Here is an 18602-nt window from a genome sequence, read left to right as displayed (position 1 = left end):
GCCACAGTCGACTAAGCTGGAGTCAGACTCTGTTACCTCCTGGCTCTGCCATCACGAGCAAGGAGCCTGCTTCCTCACTAGCAAAAGGTAATGACCAAGGGACCACCTTACAGGGTTGTGGCAACGGGCTCATGGAATTATACGTGCCAAGTGGTTATCACAGTGCCCGCCACTGGCGGAAGATGAGACAATGTGGACGGCGAGGAAATGGGAGCATCGGCTGGAAACCAGGGCTGAAGATAGGATGCGGGGCGGGCAAGGGCACAGCGGAAAGGGTGGGCGAGGAATCCGTGTCCCAACTCGCCGGGTCGCAGCTCTGCCCTGCGAGCTTCCGCCGAGACCGCCCCCCGGGAAGCCGCGTTTCCTTCCTGCAGTCGCGGTACAGCGTGGGGCACCGAGGGGCTCACGTACCCAGGAGCGCGCAGGCCTTCCCGAGGGCGTGCCCGCAGCGCGCTCCGCCCCGGAAACACGCCCACTGCCGCCTTGGCGGGCTTTCGAAACGTTCAGGTTTCCTAGCGTCCCGCTGCTTGGGAACTTATTTCTTGCCTGCCAAGCCCGCCGCCACCCGGGCGCGGCGGGACTCCTAGACCCGGCGCTGCGATGAAGAGGACCCGCGAGGAGGTGGATGCGACGCTGCAGATCGCCAAGCTGAACGCGGCCGAACTGCTGCCAGCGGTGCACTGCCTGGGCTTCGGCCCGGGGGCCAGCGGCGCTGCCGCCGGCGACTTCTGCCTGCTGGAGCTGGAGCCCACGCTGTGCCAGCAGCTGGAAGATGGACACAGGTGAGCCCTGGACACACCGCGCCCCCAGCCTTGGGCCGGCCACGTTATTTTCTAATCGGGGAAACTCGGGATGAGGAAACGGCCAGAGAGATGCACTGACTTGGCGGGGGGCTCATAGCCTGTTCCCGAGGAGTCCACGCCTCCGGTGGGCAGTCCAGTTAGCTGCACTGCGGTGATGAGTAGCACTGGTCCAGCTGACTTTGGGGACCTGTGTCAGCGGGAGCAGGTCAGGAAATACTAATACAACCTCAGTGAAGTTTTTGAAGAGTTACCGGTGATTACAGGGACTCTACAGGACACCGGTCATGGTCATTCTACCTTAAAATACAGTGGTGATATCCACTATTTATAGAATTCTTGCCTTCCACTTATATTTATTTTACTCAGACGATAGGAAGTGTTGGGAATCAGCTTACAGACTTGGTAATTGGGTGAGACCCCCACCCACCCCAAAGCAAACTTGCTCAGTAGGGATCTGAAGCTGTTTCTAATTCCAGGTCAGAAACAAAGTTGCTGCAAGATGATTGATTAAAAGTCGAAGTTGAGGTAGTTTTTTTAAAGCAGTCTTGAGAAGTCTAGAGAATCGTTGTATCCCTCCACCCTGTGCAGTCCCAACTCCTGCAAAATAGGAAGCTCCAGCTTGATTCTCTTCTGCACAATTGGTCCTCCGACACCTATATTTTATTAGGCTATTTTTTCTCTTTTTTCTTAATGGAATCCTTTAGGCTGTCTTTCAATTTTCGAACTTTGCCCACCAAAGAGTATTAGCGTAAACTGGCCATTCTTCAGATACTTACTATATACCTCAAAGTACCTTTAACGGAACTGAAAGAACTTCACTCGTCTGTTTCCATCCCAGCTCAGTTGGTGGAGAGTTGCGAAAGGAACTCAGGTGTGAGGGCTTTCTCTCGGTCCAGTTCTAGTTAATCCAGCTGGCAAAAACAAACAAACAAACAAAGGCCCTGGAAACGTGTGTTTTTAATTTTGGGGTGTAGGGAGGGATGGTATAAACAAAATATTTCAAAGTGGGGGTGGTGCAGTTAGACAAATAAATGTTAAAGACTAGGTACTTGGGCCTATCAAGCATTTATTAGCGCTGGGAATCTAAAAAACCTTTTATTCTTTTCACTTAAATGAAGACTTAGTCAAAAATAAATACACAGTCTGCTATTTCTGGTTTCTTATTATTTATTCAAAAGAAACGAGTTGCGCACAGGAGTATTAAATACTTTACAGGCAAGGAAAACTGCTAGAACCAACTCCCCTGTGGTTGCCATCATCTTTGTCTTTAGTCCTTCCTTTTCCTCCTCTTCACCTTCATCCTTTCCCTCTTCCTTCTTTTTTCTTTATCTTTTTTTTTGGGAAGAGGGTGGTGGGAACAGGGTCTCACTCTTGTCAGCCAGGCTGCAGTGGAGTGGCACAATCATGGCTCACTGCATGATGGTACCGTGACTACTCAGGCTCAGGTGATCCTCCCACCAGCTTCCTGAGTAGCTGAGACTTCAGATGTGCACCACCACACCCAGCTAACTTTAAAATTTTTCTTTTGTAGAGATGGGGTCTTGCTCTGTTTCTCAGGCTGGTCTCAAACTCCTGCTCTCAAGCAATCTTCTGGCCTCAGCCTCCTAAAGTGCTAGGATTACAGGCATGAGCCACGGTGTCCTTGCTTTTCTTCAACTGTGACAAAATCCCTTTGTCAAAGTCTTTGGTTTAGTCCAGTTTGTAAACATATCCTTTTCATATTTTTCATTCACCATTGCATCCTTTTTTTCATAAGGTCCCAATTTTTTGGCAACACAACTTATGGTTGGGCCAGGATGTGCTGTTTTGATTGTGAGGGAATACTCAGAACAAAACAAGGACGACACTTGGGTGGTACCAGGAGCAGCAGCTTGGCCTTTCTTGGGGAGCTTGTTAGAAATACAGGACCCTGGGTCCCATCCCAGACCCACTGAATCCCACTTTGCTTTTAAACAACATTCTCTAAGATGCCTGTGCATACATTTGAGAAGTACCACTTTAGCATGTTGTAGAAAATTTGACAGCTTGACTGAGGCTTCAAGATGCTTTGTCTTATGTTCTTTCCAGCAGTTTTCACAAAGATGCCATGTAGTGCCATTTGTCCTCTTGGCCTCTGTGGATCTGTCTTGCCCATCTTTAGTTATTTTTCCTTAATGAGGCTCTGGGTGGGCCGTCTGTGTGGCTCTCACTTAGCCCAATGCTTGCTGTGTGGAATCCATCATTGTGCTAGCAGGGGGCAGAGGCAGCATCAAAACTTAATTCTAAGTTCTGTAAGCCTAGAGGGTTTGAGAACTGTTTCTAATGAAAGTGTCTACTGGAATGTCAATAAATCATGTATTTTTCCCCCATTTTGCTACAGTCTTGTGATTCGTGGTGATAAAGACGAGCAAGCTGTGCTGTGCAGTAAAGACAAAACATACGACTTGAAGATAGCAGACACTTCCAATATGTTGCTTTTCATTCCTGGTTGTAAAACTCCAGACCAGCTGAAGAAGGAAGATTCACACTGTAACATTATTCACACTGAGGTGCTCTTTTCTGTACTCTGATTTATAAAAGTCTGAGAATGAAAACAGATATGGTAATTTGGTCTTTAAAAACTTTACGTGGAAAATCTATAATCAGGGAGAATCTAAGAAGTTCTTTAAAGAAATTTGAATTTCTCAGCATTTTGCTTGTTTGTTGCTTGTTTGTTGGAGTCTTGTGAACTGGTTTGTTGGAGTCTTGTGAACTTGTCTGATTTTTCCTATTTTGATTTTCAACTCCCAGACAATTTGATCTTTTTTCTATAATGTGCAAAGTTTGTTATTCAATGACTCATTCTAAAAATCCTACTTATTTTTAGTAGATTTTGCTGTGGAAATGTTTTGAAAGGAGACTCCCTCAAACCATAACTGGTTCATTTGATAATATTTATGAGGAGGAGAAATGAAGAAATTTGAGCCAGGTGTGGTGGCTCACGCCTGTAATCCTAGCACTTTGGGAGGCCAAGGTGGGGAGATTGCCAGAGCTCAGGAGTTTGAGAGCAGTCTGGGCAACACAGTAAAACTCTGTCTCTACTAAAATACAAAAAATTAGCCAGGCGTGGTGGCATACACCTGTAATCCAAGCTACTTGGAAGGCTGAGGCAGGAGAATTGCTTGAACCCAGGAGGCAGAGGTTGCAGAGAGCTGAGATCATGCCACTGCACTCCAGCCTGGGCGATAGAGCGAGATTCTGTCTCCAGAAAAGAAATGAAGAAATTTGAGTTTTTGAAGGAAGTGTGTTTCTTAGCTTTGAAGTTGGTTTAGTTCATTAATATCCATCACCAAGTATAATAAATTTTTAATTATTTTGGAGAATATTGATGGCAGTAACCAAACAAATCTCCATTCTGTCTGTTACATACATAACAATCCAAGCATAGCCCTTATTTCTTTGAGAATGACTTTAGGCCAACTATATCCTTAAATACAGAGTTGGAGAGGAACGAAGGGAAAATGCTGGGAAGCTTCAGTGATTCATGTGATGTTACTAGAACAGAGGAACATCCAGTAAATACACTAGGTTGGTTTTTATAGGGTTTTAAGTCTTTCATTGTAATTAACTAAAAATATTGGCAGTTCATCCTATTGTAAAAAAGTAATTTTTCCATCACTTATGTGTTCTGTAGGTGTTTTTGTGAGGGCATAATAATGTCTGTAAGAATCTTTGAGCTCTTGCTTGTTATGGAAATTCTATGTACTGAGATTGGCTAAAACTTCAGGATCTGCTAACCAAAGCCATAATCGTGATTGAAACTCAGATGCTTAAAGGGTTACATAAGAAATAGGCTGGGGTTGATAAATGGTGGTAGATACCCAGGAGTAACAGGGAGTGGTTGGGTCTGCAGCAAATGGCAAAGCACAATCCCCAAGTAGGTGGATGGCCACTACTCAGCTGCCTTGTGGGAAAGTAGGCCCAGCATTGCTAGACTTATTTTTTCCAAGTAATTCTTGAAATTTAGATTTTTGGGGTGAAATCTAATTTTTTTAATGTTGGCATCTAATTGAAACACTATGCCAAACCTCCCCTAGCACACAAAAGCATACCACAATATCTGTGTATTGGATGTAGCCAGAAGGCTGCCATTTTTTTGTTTTGCTTTGTTTTTCCTGAGATGATCATGAAACAGCAAACCACTTTTAACTATGGATAAAATCAGTCTGTCAGATTTGGTCCTTAAGCTCTTCTTTGGGAGGCCTTAGATTCAGCAACATCTCCTTCAGGCTCTAGGCCTCATCTTGTCAATCAAGCCTTATCCTAGTTTGAAAGTAGAAGCATCCCCTGTCCTTCCATTTCAGAGTTGGAGGGCATCCCAAAGGTAATCCAGTTTAGCCTTTTTTTTTTCTTTTATGAAACACTTTTTTTTTTTTTTTTTGAGATGGAGTCTAGCTGTGTTGCCCAGGCTGGAGTGCAGTGGCCGGATCTCGGCTCACTGCAAGCTCCGCCTCCCGGGTTTAGGCCATTCTCCTGCCTCAGCCTCCCGAGTAGCTGGGACTACAGGCGCCCGCCACCTCGCCCGGCTAGATTTTTTTGTATTTTTTTTAGTAGAGACGGGGTTTCACCATGTTAGCCAGGATGGTCTCGATCTCCTGACCTCGTGATCCGCCTGTCTCGTCCTCCCAAAGTGCTGGGATTACAGGCTTGAGCCACCGCGCCCGGCCTGAAACACTTATTGAGCAACTACTCAGTGCTAGGAACTAGGCAAGTCCTGTAGGTGCAGGCAAGGGTAACAGATACTCATCCATTCTCTGGCTTCTTATCAAATGGATTTTGAGTGGTAGGCTCTCACTATTTCACAAATCAAACAGAGGAATTAGCTGCAGTTCTAAACAGTACAAAGATCTTGCATTCAACAGAAATCTCTCCTTTAGCTTTTGCCTCATTTTGACATGAGCAACACACTCCCTCTTCCCTTTAACATCCCTATTTGAAGACTATGATAATACCTTTTCTCTGTTTTCTGCTTTTTTTTTTTTTTTTGCCTAAGTATATTCATTTTTAGTTGTTTCCACCTGGTTTGGAGAATTGTCACCATCCTGGTCATTTTTTCTGGGCATACTCTAGTTTTCAGAGTATATTTGAGATGTGACACTCAATTATTGATTCTTACAATGTTGACAGTATCTTATTAAGGGGATCTGAAAAGATGGTCTTGAGGATGCCCATCCATCTAGTCAAGATGGCTGGAAAAATACCTTCCTGATACAAAGCAGAATACCTTGGAGCTTCCTTTTCTCAGTACTTGTTGAGGGGGCAGATTAATAAGTTGGAATTTTATATGAAATTTTCCTTTAGAATGGCCCCTAAAAGGTTATGATATATTACAATTTCCAGATCTTTGGTTTTTCTAATAATTATTGGGAATTAAGAAGATGTAGACCTAAGTTAAAGAAGCTAAAGAAACTTTTGATGGAAAATCCGTATGAAGGACCTGACAGTCAAAAAGAGAAGGATTCAAATAGCTCAAAAGTAAGACTCTTATTTTCACTTTTTTTATTTGGAATTTAACAACTATAATCAGAGGCACTCAATGGTCACATTCTTTTTAAAATTTATGTTATATAGCTGTTAAATGCTTGTGTTAAAAAAAGTTACAAAATTTCAAGCATACCCCAAAACAGACAAGAGTAGTATAATGACCCCCATATATTCATCATTCACTTGAACAATTAATGTCCTGTCAGTCTTGTTTCTTCTATCCCCTTTCTATCCTTCTATCTTTTTAATTTTTCTAGAGTATTTTAAGGCAGATCCTATATATCATAATGCCATTTATATAGCTAAAAGCTTCTCATATTCTTAACTTTGAAATAATAGTTTTTTAGAGGTAAAAAATTTTTTTATTTAATTAAAAATATGACTAGATGCTCTTGAGAGGGGCATAATGGAAGATATTCTTACTCCAGTGTCAAAATTAACTAATTCCTGAAAGTATGGAAAAATATAAACAAAGTAAAAAACAGTTTTAAAGTGTTTTTTTTTTTTTTTTTTTTTTTTTTTGAGACCGAGTCTTGCTTTGTTGCCCAGGCTGGAGTGCAGTGGTGCGATCTCGGCTCACTGCAAGCTCCGCCTCCCGGGTTTAGGCCATTCTCCTGCCTCAGCCTCCCGTGTAGCTGGGACTACAGGCGCCCGCCATCACGCCCGGCTAATTTTTTTGTATTTTCGGTAGAGATGGGGTTTCACCGTGTTCGCCAGGATGGTCTCCATCTCCTGACCTCGTGATCCGCCCGCCTCGGCCTCCCAAAGTGCTGGGATTACAGGCGTGAGCCACTGCGCCCGGCCAGTTTTAAAGTTTTTAAAGTAAAAATGACAGAATTCTGCTGGTATATGAAGACCATGTTTATACTAGAAGTTCCCTTTTTTTCCAATGGGCTCTTTCTAAAACTTTTTTTGGTAACAGCTTTATTGAGATATATAATTCACATACCAAACAATTCACCAATTTTAAAGTGTGCAATTGAATACTTTTTAGTACATTCACAGAGTTGTGAAACCATTACCACCATCACGTTTAGAACATTTTTATAACCCCAGAAAGAAACCCTGTAGCCTTTAGCTGTCACCTTCCAGTACCACTTTCTTCTTTCCCCTTTCCCCTTAGCTCTAGGCTACCACTAATAAACTTTGTCTATATATATGCCTATTCTGGACATTTCATATAAATGGAATCATATAATATGTGGCCTTTTCTGACCGGCTTCTTTCACTTAGCCTAATCATTTCAAGGTTCATTTATGTTGTAGCATGTATCAGTGTTTTGTTTTGTTTTGTTTTGTTTTGTTTGCAGGTGGAGTTTTGCTCTTCTTGTCCAGGCTGGAGTGCAATGGCACAATCTTGGCTCACTGCAACCTCCATCTCCTGGGTTCAAGTGATTTTCCTGCCTCAGCCTTCCGAATAGCTGGGATTACAGGTGCACGCCACCATGCCCAGCTAATTTTTTACTTTTAGTAGAGATGAGGTTTCACCATGTTGGCCAGGCTAGTCTTGGGACTCCTGACCTCAGGTGATCTGCCCGCCTCAGCCTCCCAAAGTGGTGGGATAACAGGCATGAGCCACCACGCCCGGCTGCAGTGTTTTATTCCTTTTCTTGCTGAATAATATCTCATTTTATGGACATACCCATATTTTATTCATTCACTTGTCAGCTAATAGACATTTGTGTAACTTCTACTTCTTGGTTATTATGAATAATGCTTTTGTGAACATTCATGTACAAGTTTTTATGTGGACCTATGTTTTCATTTTTCTTGGGTATGTACCTAGGAGTGGAATTGATGGGTCATGTGGTGACTCTGTATAAGCTTTCAAGCTGCCATACTGTCTTCCAGAGTGGCTGCACTAGTTTCCATTGATGTTGAACACCTCACGGGCTTATTGACGATTTGTATATCTTTGGAGAAATGCCTATTCAGTTTCTTTGCCTGATTTTTAGTTATTTGTCTTTTTATTACTGAGTTGTAAGCAAATTCTTTAGATAGTCTAGATACTAGTCCTTTGATATATTATTCGCAAATATTTTCTCCCATTTTGTGGGCTGTCTTTTGACTTTCTTGCTTTTTTTTATTGCAGTAAAATATACATAACATAAAATTTAACATTTTTGGGGTTGGGGGCAGTGGTTCACACCTGTAATCCCAGCAATTTAGGAGGCCAGGGTGGGAGTATTGCTTGAGCCCAGGAGTTTGGGACCATTCTGGGCAACACAGCAAGAACCTGTCTCTACAAAAAATTTAAAAATTAGCTGGGCATAGTTGCATACCTCTAGTCCCAGGATGAGGTGAGAGAATCACCTGAGCCTAGGAGGTTGGGGCTGCAAGTGAGCCATGATCACACCACTGCAGTCCAGCCTGGTGACAGCATGAGACCTTGTATTTAAAAAAAAAAAAGAGGCCGGGCGGGGTGGTTCACGCCTGTAGTCCCAGCACTTTGGGGGACCAAGGCAGGCAGATCACCTGAGGCCGGCAGTTCGAGACCAGCCTGACCAACATGTAGAAACCCCGTCTCTACTAAAAATACAAAATTTGCCAGGCGTGGTGGCGCACGCCTATAATCCCAGCTACTCGGGAGGCTGAGGCAGGAGAATCACTTGAACCTGGGAGGTGCAGGTTGCAGTGAGCTGAGATCGTGCCATTCCACTCCAGCCTGGGCAACAAGAGCAAAACTCCATCTCAAAAAAAAAAAGAAAGAAAAAATAAAATTTACCATTTTAAAGTATACAGTTCAGTAGCATAAAGTACATTCATAGTGGTATGCAGTCTTTAGCACCATCCATCTCTATAACTTTTTCATTTTCTCAAACTGCAACTCTGTGCTTGTTAAACAATAACTCCTGTTTCTGCGTCCCCTCAGCCCCTGGCAACCACCATTCTACTTCCTGTCTCTATGAATTTCACTGCTTTTAATACCTCAGATAAGGGGAATCATACAGTATTTGTCCTTTTGTGGTGATAATGTTTTGAAGTACAAAAGTTTATTATTTCGGTGATGTTCAGTTGATCTACTTTTTCTTTTGTTGCTTGGTTTTTGGTGTCATTTAACAAGCCATCACCAAATCCAGTGTCATGAAGATTTACCTCTTTGTTTTCTAAGATATACATTGATTTTGTGTAGAAATCATTATACATTAAGAAAAGAAACTGAGCTACTGCATAAATATTGCCTTAATCTGTTCATGTATTTATTCCCCAATATTCAGCAAGAAATCTAAAAATATTCTTCAAAGGTCTTAAAATATTTTTTTCTTTTTGCAGTATACGACTGAAGATTTGCTTGATCAAATTCAGGCAAGTGAGGAAGAAATAATGACCCAATTACAAGTTCTAAATGCCTGTGAGATTGGAGGTAGTGTTACTTACTACTATTATAACAATGATGACATTGGCCATCATAAGGGAGAGAAGTTTTTGGACATCTTCACCCTACTGCATATAGTTTATTTAATATTCTTTTGGGTTTAAGGATGGTGTCATTTGGGCCGGGCGCAGTGGCTTACGCCTGTAATCCTAGCACTTTGGGAAGCTGAGGCGGGTGGATCACTTGAGGCCAGGAGTTTGAGACCAGCCTGGCCAACGTGGTGAAACCCTGTCTCCATGAAAATACAAAATTAGCTGGGTGTGGTGGTGCATGCCTGTAATTCCAGCTACTTGGGAGGCTGAGGCACGAGAGTTGCTTGAACCTGGGAGGCAAAGGTTGCAGAGAGCTGAGATGGTACCACTGTACTTTAGCTTGGGCATCAGAGTGAAACTCTGTCTAAAAAAAGAAAAGATGGTAATATTTGTCTTTCTCGTTGTGGGATAGAGACTACATGTGATCATCTTTACATGAGGTCAGTCTGCTACCAGTGACTTTAATCACACTTTGACTCCTTCCAATTTTTTTGAATTAAATGGTAAAGGAAGAACCATGTTTGATTAAGAAAGGTCCAGGCTGGGCGCGGTGGCTCAAACCTGTAATCCCAGCACTTTGGGAGGCCGAGGCTGGCCGATCACAAGGTCAGGAGTTCGAGACCAGCCTAGCCAACATGGTGAAACTCCATCTCTACTAAAAATACAAAAATTAACCAGGCGTGTTGGTGGGCGCCTGTAATCCCAGCTACTCGGGAGGCTGAGGCAGGAGAATCCCTTGAAACTGGAAGGCGGAGGTTGTAATGAGTGGAGATCGTATCACTGCCCTCCAGCCTGGGTGAAAGAGTGAAACTCCGTCAAATAAATAAATAAATAAAGTCCTTAGACATCAAATAGTCTAATCTTTTATTTTTTATAAATGGTAAGGAAACTAAGGCCTAGGAAGGGCAACTAACTTGTCCAGGGTACATGTGGAGTTAGTGACAGCATATGGCATATAACCCAGGTCCTTGAACTAGCAAAATTAATTTTTTTTTTTTTTTGGATGGAGTCTCACTCTGTCACCCAGGCTGGAGTAAAGTGGCGTGATCTCGGCTCACTGCAGCCTCCGCCTCGTGGGTTCAAGTGATTCTCATGCCTCAACCTCCTGAGTAGCTGGGGTTACAGGCACGTGCCACCACATCCAGCTAATTTTTGTGTTTTTGGTAGAGATGGGGTTTTGCCATGTTGGCCAGGCTGGTCTTGAACCCCTCACTTCAGGTAATCCTCCTGCCTTGGCCTTCCAACGTGCTGGAATTACAGGTGTGAGCCATGGTGCCCGGTCCTAAAGCTTTTCTTTTCTTTTTTTTTTTTTAAAAAAAAGGCAGATGAAACTATGCATTTTAATGCAGCCCTTTGCATTATTAACAGCATGGGGATGGATACAATTTCTGTAGGGGGATGCGTAGATTACTTCTCGCTTTCTTCCTCAGTTTTACATCACACAATCCATTTTTTAAATGTTGCCTTTATGTTTTCAGAGTAAGACTAGAAACATTCTCCCTTAGAAATGGTGGATGTATACTTTTCTTTCTCTGGGGTGGTGGTCCTGCCATCAGTTATAAAATGGCATTTCATGGCCAGGCATAGTGGCTCATGCCTGTAGTCCCAGCCCTTTTGAGGCCGAGGCAAGTGGACCACCTGAGGTCAGGAATTCGAGACCAGCCTGGCCAACATGGCAAAACCCTGTCTAGTAAAAATACAAAAAACTTGGCTGGGCATGTTGGCGCATGCCTATAGTCCCAGCTACTCAGGAGGCTAAGGCAGGAGAATCACTTGAACCCGGGAGGTGGAGGTTGCAGTGAGCTGAGATCATGCCACTACACTCCACGCTGGGCAACAGAGTGAGACTCCATCACAAATAAATAATAAATAAATAAAATGGCATGTCATAATCTCTCACAGGAATAGGAAAGGGATCTTTATGATGCCCAGCCCTTAACTTGGCCCTCATCCACCTTGTACCTCAGAGTCTATCATCTCTTTGGTGAGCTGGACTTCGTTATGAGTATAGAAATGCCTCTGCAAGATAGCTGTGATGAGAGTTATAACCATGGTAGTCCAGCACAGCAGAGATGATCATGAATAGTGAACCTATGACCTTTACCTCATTTGTATGATACTCTAATGAAATGACTGTACCAACTGCAGATTTCCTAATTTCTGTTTAGAATGACAAGATTATTGTGAGATAGTTGAATGTCAAAGCACTGGAGAGAAGGGTGCCATGCTATGTGCCTTTAATATCCCAGCTACTCTGTAGGCTGAGGCAGGAGGATCATTTGAGCACAGGAGTTTAAGACCAGCTTGGGCAAGAGTAAGACCCCATCTCTAAGGAAAAAAAAAAAAAAAAAAAAAAAAGAAGAAAGAAAGCACTTGAGAAAAGCTAGTCATATGTAAAGTACTCTTGAAAAACAACTTGATCTCCCTGAAGATACAATTTAAAATGATTGGGAGAAAAGCTTAAGAAGAAGCACTGTTTACAGAAAGTGAATAGTTTTTTTTTTTTTTTGAGACAGTCTCACCATTGCCCAGGCTGGAGTGCAGTGGTGTAATCGTGGCTCACTGCAACCTTGGCCTCCCAGGTTCAAGCAATTCTCATACCTCAGCCTCCTGAGCAGCTGGGATTATAGGTGTGTGTCACCGTGCCCAGCTAAGTTTTTGTATTTTTAATAGAGATGGGGTTTCACTGTGTTGGCCAGGCTGGTCTCAAACTCCTGGCCTCAGGATCCCAAAGTGCTGGGATTACAGGAGTGAGCCAGCACACCCAGCCTATTGTCTCATTTTTGCAGTAGGCAAGAGTATGCTGTGACTTTATCAATCTATTAGCTAGTTTACATAAAATGTTCTTTGGGCCAGGCACAGTGGCTCATGCCTGTAATCCCAGCATTTTGGGAGGCCGAGGTGGGCTGCTCATGTGAGGTCGAAAGTTCAAGACCAGCCTGGCCAACATGGTAGACCCCTGTTTGTACTAAAAATACAAAAATTAGCCAGGCATGATAGTGCATGCCTGTAGTCCCAGCTACTTCGGAGGTTGAGGTGGGAGAATTGCTTGAACTCAGGAGGCGGAGGTTGTAATGAGCTGAGATCACGCTACTGTACTCCAGCTTGGGTGACAGAGTTGAGACCCTGCCTTAAAAAAAAAAGTTCTTTGGTAAATATAACTTATGCGATTTGTAGGTTATTGGAGGATTCTTGAATTTGATTATGAGATGAAACTTCTGAATCATGTAACTCAGCTTGTGGATTCTGAATCATGGTCTTTTAGCAAAGTTCCTTTGAATACATGCCTTCAGGAACTTGGACCATTGGAGCCAGAGTAAGTATTTTAATTTCTTGTCTATCCAGATTTCCTTAAGGGGAAGGGAGTTCTTTTATAGATTGGAATTAAACCCAGGGCATAAACTACAATAGTTATATTTTGATATCTTTGAGAAATGTTTAAAATTACAACCAAAGAAGATTTGGGAATTTTGGTCACTGAGGTGAATACATATGCATTATCTTGTTTGTTTTTGGCCATAAAAATATAAAGAAATAGGCCAGGCGCAGTGGCTTATGCCTGTAATTCCAGCACTTTGGAAGGACAAGGTGGGTGGATCACGAGGTCGGGAGATCGAGACTGTCCTGGCCAACATCGTGACACCCAGTCTCTACTAAAAAATACAAAAATTAGCTGGGCGTGCTGGTGCTTGCCTGTAGTCCCAGCTGCTTGGGAGGCCGAGGCAGGATAATTGCTTGAACTCCAGAAGTGGAGGTTGCAGTGAGCCGAGATCGTACTACTGCACTCTCAAAAAAAATAAATAAAAATAAATAATAATAAATAAAGTAAGGAAATAATATGTTTGAGCTATTTTATAATAATAAATGTATGCTTACATAATTGATGTTAAAATGTTTAGCATGGGGCCTGGCACATAGTAGCTACTCAGTATATTTTAGTTCCTACTTTAAATAAAATATTATTTGGCAACCAAAATCACTTAGTATTTGAAATATCAAATTTCTTTCTTAATTTTGAGTTGGCAGTGGAGTTAAAATATAGTGCATAAAAATACTTATAACTTTTCAAATGGGTGTTTTAAATTTTTCAGGGAAATGATAGAACACTGTCTTAAATGTTATGGGAAGAAATATGTAGATGAAGGTAAGATTTGGAAAATATTCTCATTTAACTCTTATATGTTAAAACTGGCATACCTTTCTAAAACCTGTTGGTGTTAAAAATAAGAACTCTGGCTGGGTGCAGTGGCTCACACCTATAATCCCAGCACTTTGGGAGGCTGAGGTGGGTGGATCACTTGAGCCCAGGATTTCGACACCAGCTTGGAGAACATGATAAAACGCTGTCTCCACAAAAAAATACAAAAATTAGCTGGGTGTGGCAGCACAGGCCTGTAGTCCCAGCTACTCAGGAATCTGAGGTGGGAGGATCACCTGAGCCTGGGAAGGTCGAGGCTACAGTGAGCCTTGATTGTGCCACTGCTCTCTGGCCTGGGCGACAGAGTGAGACCTTCTCAAAAAAAAAAAAAAAAAAAAAGGCCGGCACAGTGGCTCACGCCTGTAATCCCAGCACTTTGGAAGGCCAAGGTGGGCAGATCACCTGAGGTGTGAGAAGTTCGAGACAAGCCTGGCCAACATGGTGAAAACCCATCTCTACTAAAAATAAAAAAAATTAGCCAGGCGTGGTGGCACACACCTGTAATCCCAGCTTCTTGGGAGGCTGGGACAGGATAATCACTTGAACCCAGGAGGTGGAGGTTGTAGTGAGCCGAGATCACACCCAGGCTGGAGTGCATTGGCGTGATAGATAGAGTGAGACTCTATCTCAAAAACAAAAAAACAAAAAAACAAAAAAAAACGAACTACAGGGTTGTGGAAGTGAGTTTAGGTGTATAATTCCTTTCAAGAAACTGCAGTAAAAAAAGGAAATGTTAGTATAGTATTTAATTATAAGATGATAATTTGAAACTATCTGATACCTTTTCCTTAGGCGAAGTTTATTTTGAGTTGGATGCTGATAAAATATGCAGAGCAACAGCACAAATGCTACTTCAGAATGCAGTGAAATTCAATCTCGCTGAGTTTCAAGAAGTATGGCAGCAGAGTGTTCCTGAAGGAATGATAACTAGTCTTGATCAGCTTAAGGTAATAGCAATAGACATTTCCACCTTACTTCAACAGTTGATTAAAATTACTAGGTGAATGATACTTGAGTTGGAGCTGAATTTGGAACCAATTTCTTTTCCTAGACACCCATTAGGAGTGCATGTACATCCAATCCATCACATAGTCCTTAAAACCCAATAAAGTATTGGAGTATACTTAACATATTATAAACTACACCTTTAAAATATTTTTAATAATTTTAGTAAGTTGCTCTCACTACAATACAGTTTTAGAACATATCTATCACCTCTGTAAGATTGCTTGGGTCCATTTCCTCTTAATCCCTCTTCCTACTCAGGTATCTTATTTTGTTCCATTTCTCACTATTTGTAGCACCCCTCTCCTAGTCCAGACTACCTTGATTTTCTGCCTCTAAACAGCAATAGCATCCCTAGGCAGGCCCCTTGCACTTTTACTTTTGCTCCCTTCCAATCCGTTCTCTGTGGTGCTACTAGAATGATCTTTTAAAAATGCCAGTCAGACCAAGTGTGGTGGCTCACGCCTGTAATCCCAGCACTTTGAGAGGCCAAGGCAGGCAGACCACCTGAGGTCAGGAGTTCAAGACCAGCCTGGTCAACATGGCCAAAGCCCGTCTCTACTAAGCATATAAAAATTAGCCAGGTGTGGTGGCGGGCACTTGTAATCCCAGTTACTCGAGAGGCTGAGGCAGGAGAATCCCTTGAACCTGGGAGGCGGGGGCTGCAGTGATCCGAGTTTATGCCAGTGTGCTCTAGCCTGGGTGACAGCGAGACTCTGTCTCAAAAAAAAAAAAAAAAAAAGTAATAAATAAATAAATGCCAGTCAGATCAGATGAATGTCCTGCTTAAATCACTTTATTTATTTATTTAGTTAGTTAGTTTTGATACTGAGTCTCATTCAGTGGCTCAATCTCAGCTCACTGCAACCCCCGCCTCCTGGGTTCCAGGGATTCTCCTGCCTCAGGCTCCCAAGTAGCTGGGATTACAGGCACCCACCACCACACCCAGCTAATTTTTGTATGTTTGGTAGAGAGGGTTTCGCCATGTTGGTCAGGCTGGTCTCGAACTCCTGACCTCAGGAGGTTCGCCCACCTTGGCCTCCCAAAGTGCTGGGATTATAGGTGTGAGCCACTGCACCTGGCCTTAAATCAGTTTAATGGTTGCCTATTGCACTCAGGATTGAAAAAACTCAGAATTCATGTCTTGGCCTATAAAGGCCCTTCAGGATCACCCTCATAGCTTCATCTCTGGCTACTTTCCCTTCTGCTCACTGCATACCAGCCCTCTTTCAGGTTTTCAAGATCATCAAGCTCTCACCTACCTTAGGACCTTCAAACAAAGCTTTTTGTTCTAGAATGATACTCTAATTTCATCTGGTCACCTCCTGCTCATCTGAGTCACTTCATCAAGGAGGCCTTCCTTCATTCTCCGCTTGAAGCAAAGGCCTCTGGTTTTACTGTTCGATAGCACGCTATGCTTTCCTTCACGGCACTCTCCCCTTAGCTTGGAAAAATGTTTATGTGGTTCACCGCTCTCTACTTTGATGGCATTTTGTTTGCTGTTGCTTGCTAGTATGTAGCATACTGCTTGGCATGTGGCGTATACTTGGTAAATATACCGTTAGTTAAATGTAAAGATTTGCTTGGTATTTATGGAGTTCTATGTCGAGGCACCATGCTAGGTGCTCAGGAGAAAATGTCATACAAGGTGTCATCATGGTGCTTAGCCTGGGGACTCGCAATGGGGTATGGACACATATTACATGCATAAATCTGTTCTTACAATGCAGAGTGATCTACGCCACGGGAAAGGCGTGCACACGATGTTATGAGAGCAAAGAAAAGGGGCTTAGCTATCAGACTGGTCAATCATGGGTGACTTTCTGAAGGAACAGACGTTTTAGCTGCTGAGTGGAAAGATGAACTGTTGCTCTCTAGATGGCAGGAAGGTCAGAGGTGGAAATCTGGGACAGCATAGCAAAGTTGGGGGGCAAATAAAAACTGAGGCACTGTTGTAGGGATGCATGGGCTGGAGTAAAGGATGCTTGTGAGGTAAGGACACTATGGACTGCGCTAAGGAATTTCAGCTCTATCTAGAAAGCTCTTTGAGGCCACTGAGTGACATTAATTAGAGGGGTTACCTCATTAGAAACGCATCAGTTTGGCCTTTTGAAAAGAATACTATGACAGTAAAGAAGATGGACAGATGGAAGGTTGGTTAGATTTGAAAAAGGATTACTGTGCAGGCTGTCAACACATATGTTCCCAACTAAGAGAGTACTGGTCAAAGAGATAGGTAATGGGGGAATGGATAGAGGAATCCTGAAGTCTTAACATCTATTACATAGACTTCAGTGACCACATAGGTATGGTGTTTGACTAACGGAATCAAAGCTGATGCCTAGGTTTCCTGTTTTCCTAGGATAGTGGAACTAGAGCAGGTTTGGATGATAAACGAGTTCATGTATAGATTTGGATACAGAGGTCTGGGACTCAAAAGAGACATCTGAGCTGAAGATATAAATATTATAGTCATTAGCAAGTAAGTGGTGGCTTAGGCTACAGGTTTAGATGAGGTTACTCAGTAGAGTGACAGTGAAGCAAGTAGAGTGGTTGGGATGGAAGCCTCAGGGAGCTACAACATCAAGTTATGAGGAAAATAAGACTGTGATGTGCCGGGCGCGGTGGCTCAAGCCTGTAATCCCAGCACTTTGGGAGGCCGAGACGGGCGGATCACGAGGTCAGGAGATCGAGACCATCCTGGCGAACACGGTGAAACCCCGTCTCTACTAAAAAATACAAAAAACTAGCCGGGCGAGGTGGCGGGTGCCTGTAGTCCCAGCTACTCGGGAGGCTGAGGCAGGAGAATGGCGTAAACCCGGGAGGCGGAGCTTGCAGTGAGCTGAGATCTGGCCACTGCACTCCAGCCTGGACCACAAAGCGAGACTCCGTCTCAAAAAAAAAAAAAAAAAAAAAAAAAAAAAAAAAAAAAAAGACTGTGATGTCAGGGATGGAGAGAGATTTAAAGAAGAAGGAGTAATCAACAGTAACGAAGAAAATAGAGGGCTAGGGACTGGGCAAAGTGGCTCACACCTGTAATCCCAGCACTTTGGGAGGCTGAGGAGGGTGGATCACTTGAGGCCAGGAGTTCAAGACCAGCCTGACCTACATGGTGAAACCCCTTCTCTACTAAAAATATAAAAATTAGCTGGACGTGGTGGCCTGTACCTGTAGTCACAGCTACTCAGGAGGTGGAGTCAGGAGACTCTCTTGAACCCAGGAGGCAGAGGTTGCAGTGAGCCAAGACTGCGCCACTGCACTCCAGCCTGGGTGACAGAGCAAGACTCTGTCTCAAAAAGAAAATAGAAGGCTAACACGATGAATCCAAGAAAAGGGCCCACTGGATTTGGCAATGACAGGTTACTGGTGACCTTTAGAACCAGAGCTATCTTGATAAACTACTGGTGGTAGAAGCCAGATTGCAGAGGAGGAAAGAAGTCACTGCTTAAAGGAGCTCTTTGTATGAAAAAGGCTGTTGTAAATCTCTGGATAGTTTAAGTTCCATGTAGCTGACATTTTGAATATCTTGAGCTAAGCTAAACCTAAAGGTAAAAGAATGAGTCATGTTTAAACATTACAACATTACTTTAACTGCTGTGTTTCTTCTCATTTCTTGTAGGGTTTAGCGCTGGTGGATAGACACTCGAGACCGGAAATCATATCTTTGCTGAAAGTAGATGATTTACC

The 18602-nt window shown here is 43.1% G+C and overlaps 1 protein-coding gene across 4 annotated transcripts in view; it reads left to right on the top strand.

Moving 5' to 3' along the window:
• Window positions 1-473: 473 nt before the first annotated feature.
• Window positions 474-18602, top strand: part of DSCC1 (DNA replication and sister chromatid cohesion 1) — a 22437-nt gene continuing 4308 nt past the window's right edge. Inside the window, exons 1-8 of one of the 4 annotated variants that reach the window (XM_005563994.5) lie at window positions 474-782; window positions 3163-3331; window positions 6162-6296; window positions 9578-9668; window positions 12890-13028; window positions 13804-13856; window positions 14703-14857; window positions 18535-18602. The exon at window positions 18535-18602 is cut by the window's right edge and continues 81 nt beyond it. In XM_005563994.5, coding sequence (XP_005564051.2) covers window positions 601-782; window positions 3163-3331; window positions 6162-6296; window positions 9578-9668; window positions 12890-13028; window positions 13804-13856; window positions 14703-14857; window positions 18535-18602 — 992 coding nt within the window. In that variant the 5' untranslated portion in view covers window positions 474-600. The remainder of the gene's footprint in view (window positions 783-3162; window positions 3332-6161; window positions 6297-9577; window positions 9669-12889; window positions 13029-13803; window positions 13857-14702; window positions 14858-18534) is intronic. The other 3 variants (XM_015455139.4, XM_045398630.3, XM_073999356.1) reach the window with 3 other exon arrangements.

The sequence above is a fragment of the Macaca fascicularis genome, chromosome 8 (genome assembly GCF_037993035.2).
Source record: "Macaca fascicularis isolate 582-1 chromosome 8, T2T-MFA8v1.1".
NCBI lineage: Eukaryota > Metazoa > Chordata > Mammalia > Primates > Cercopithecidae > Macaca > Macaca fascicularis.
The sequence above is the reverse complement of the archived record's forward strand: the minus strand, read 5'-3'. Positions and strand labels throughout refer to the sequence as shown.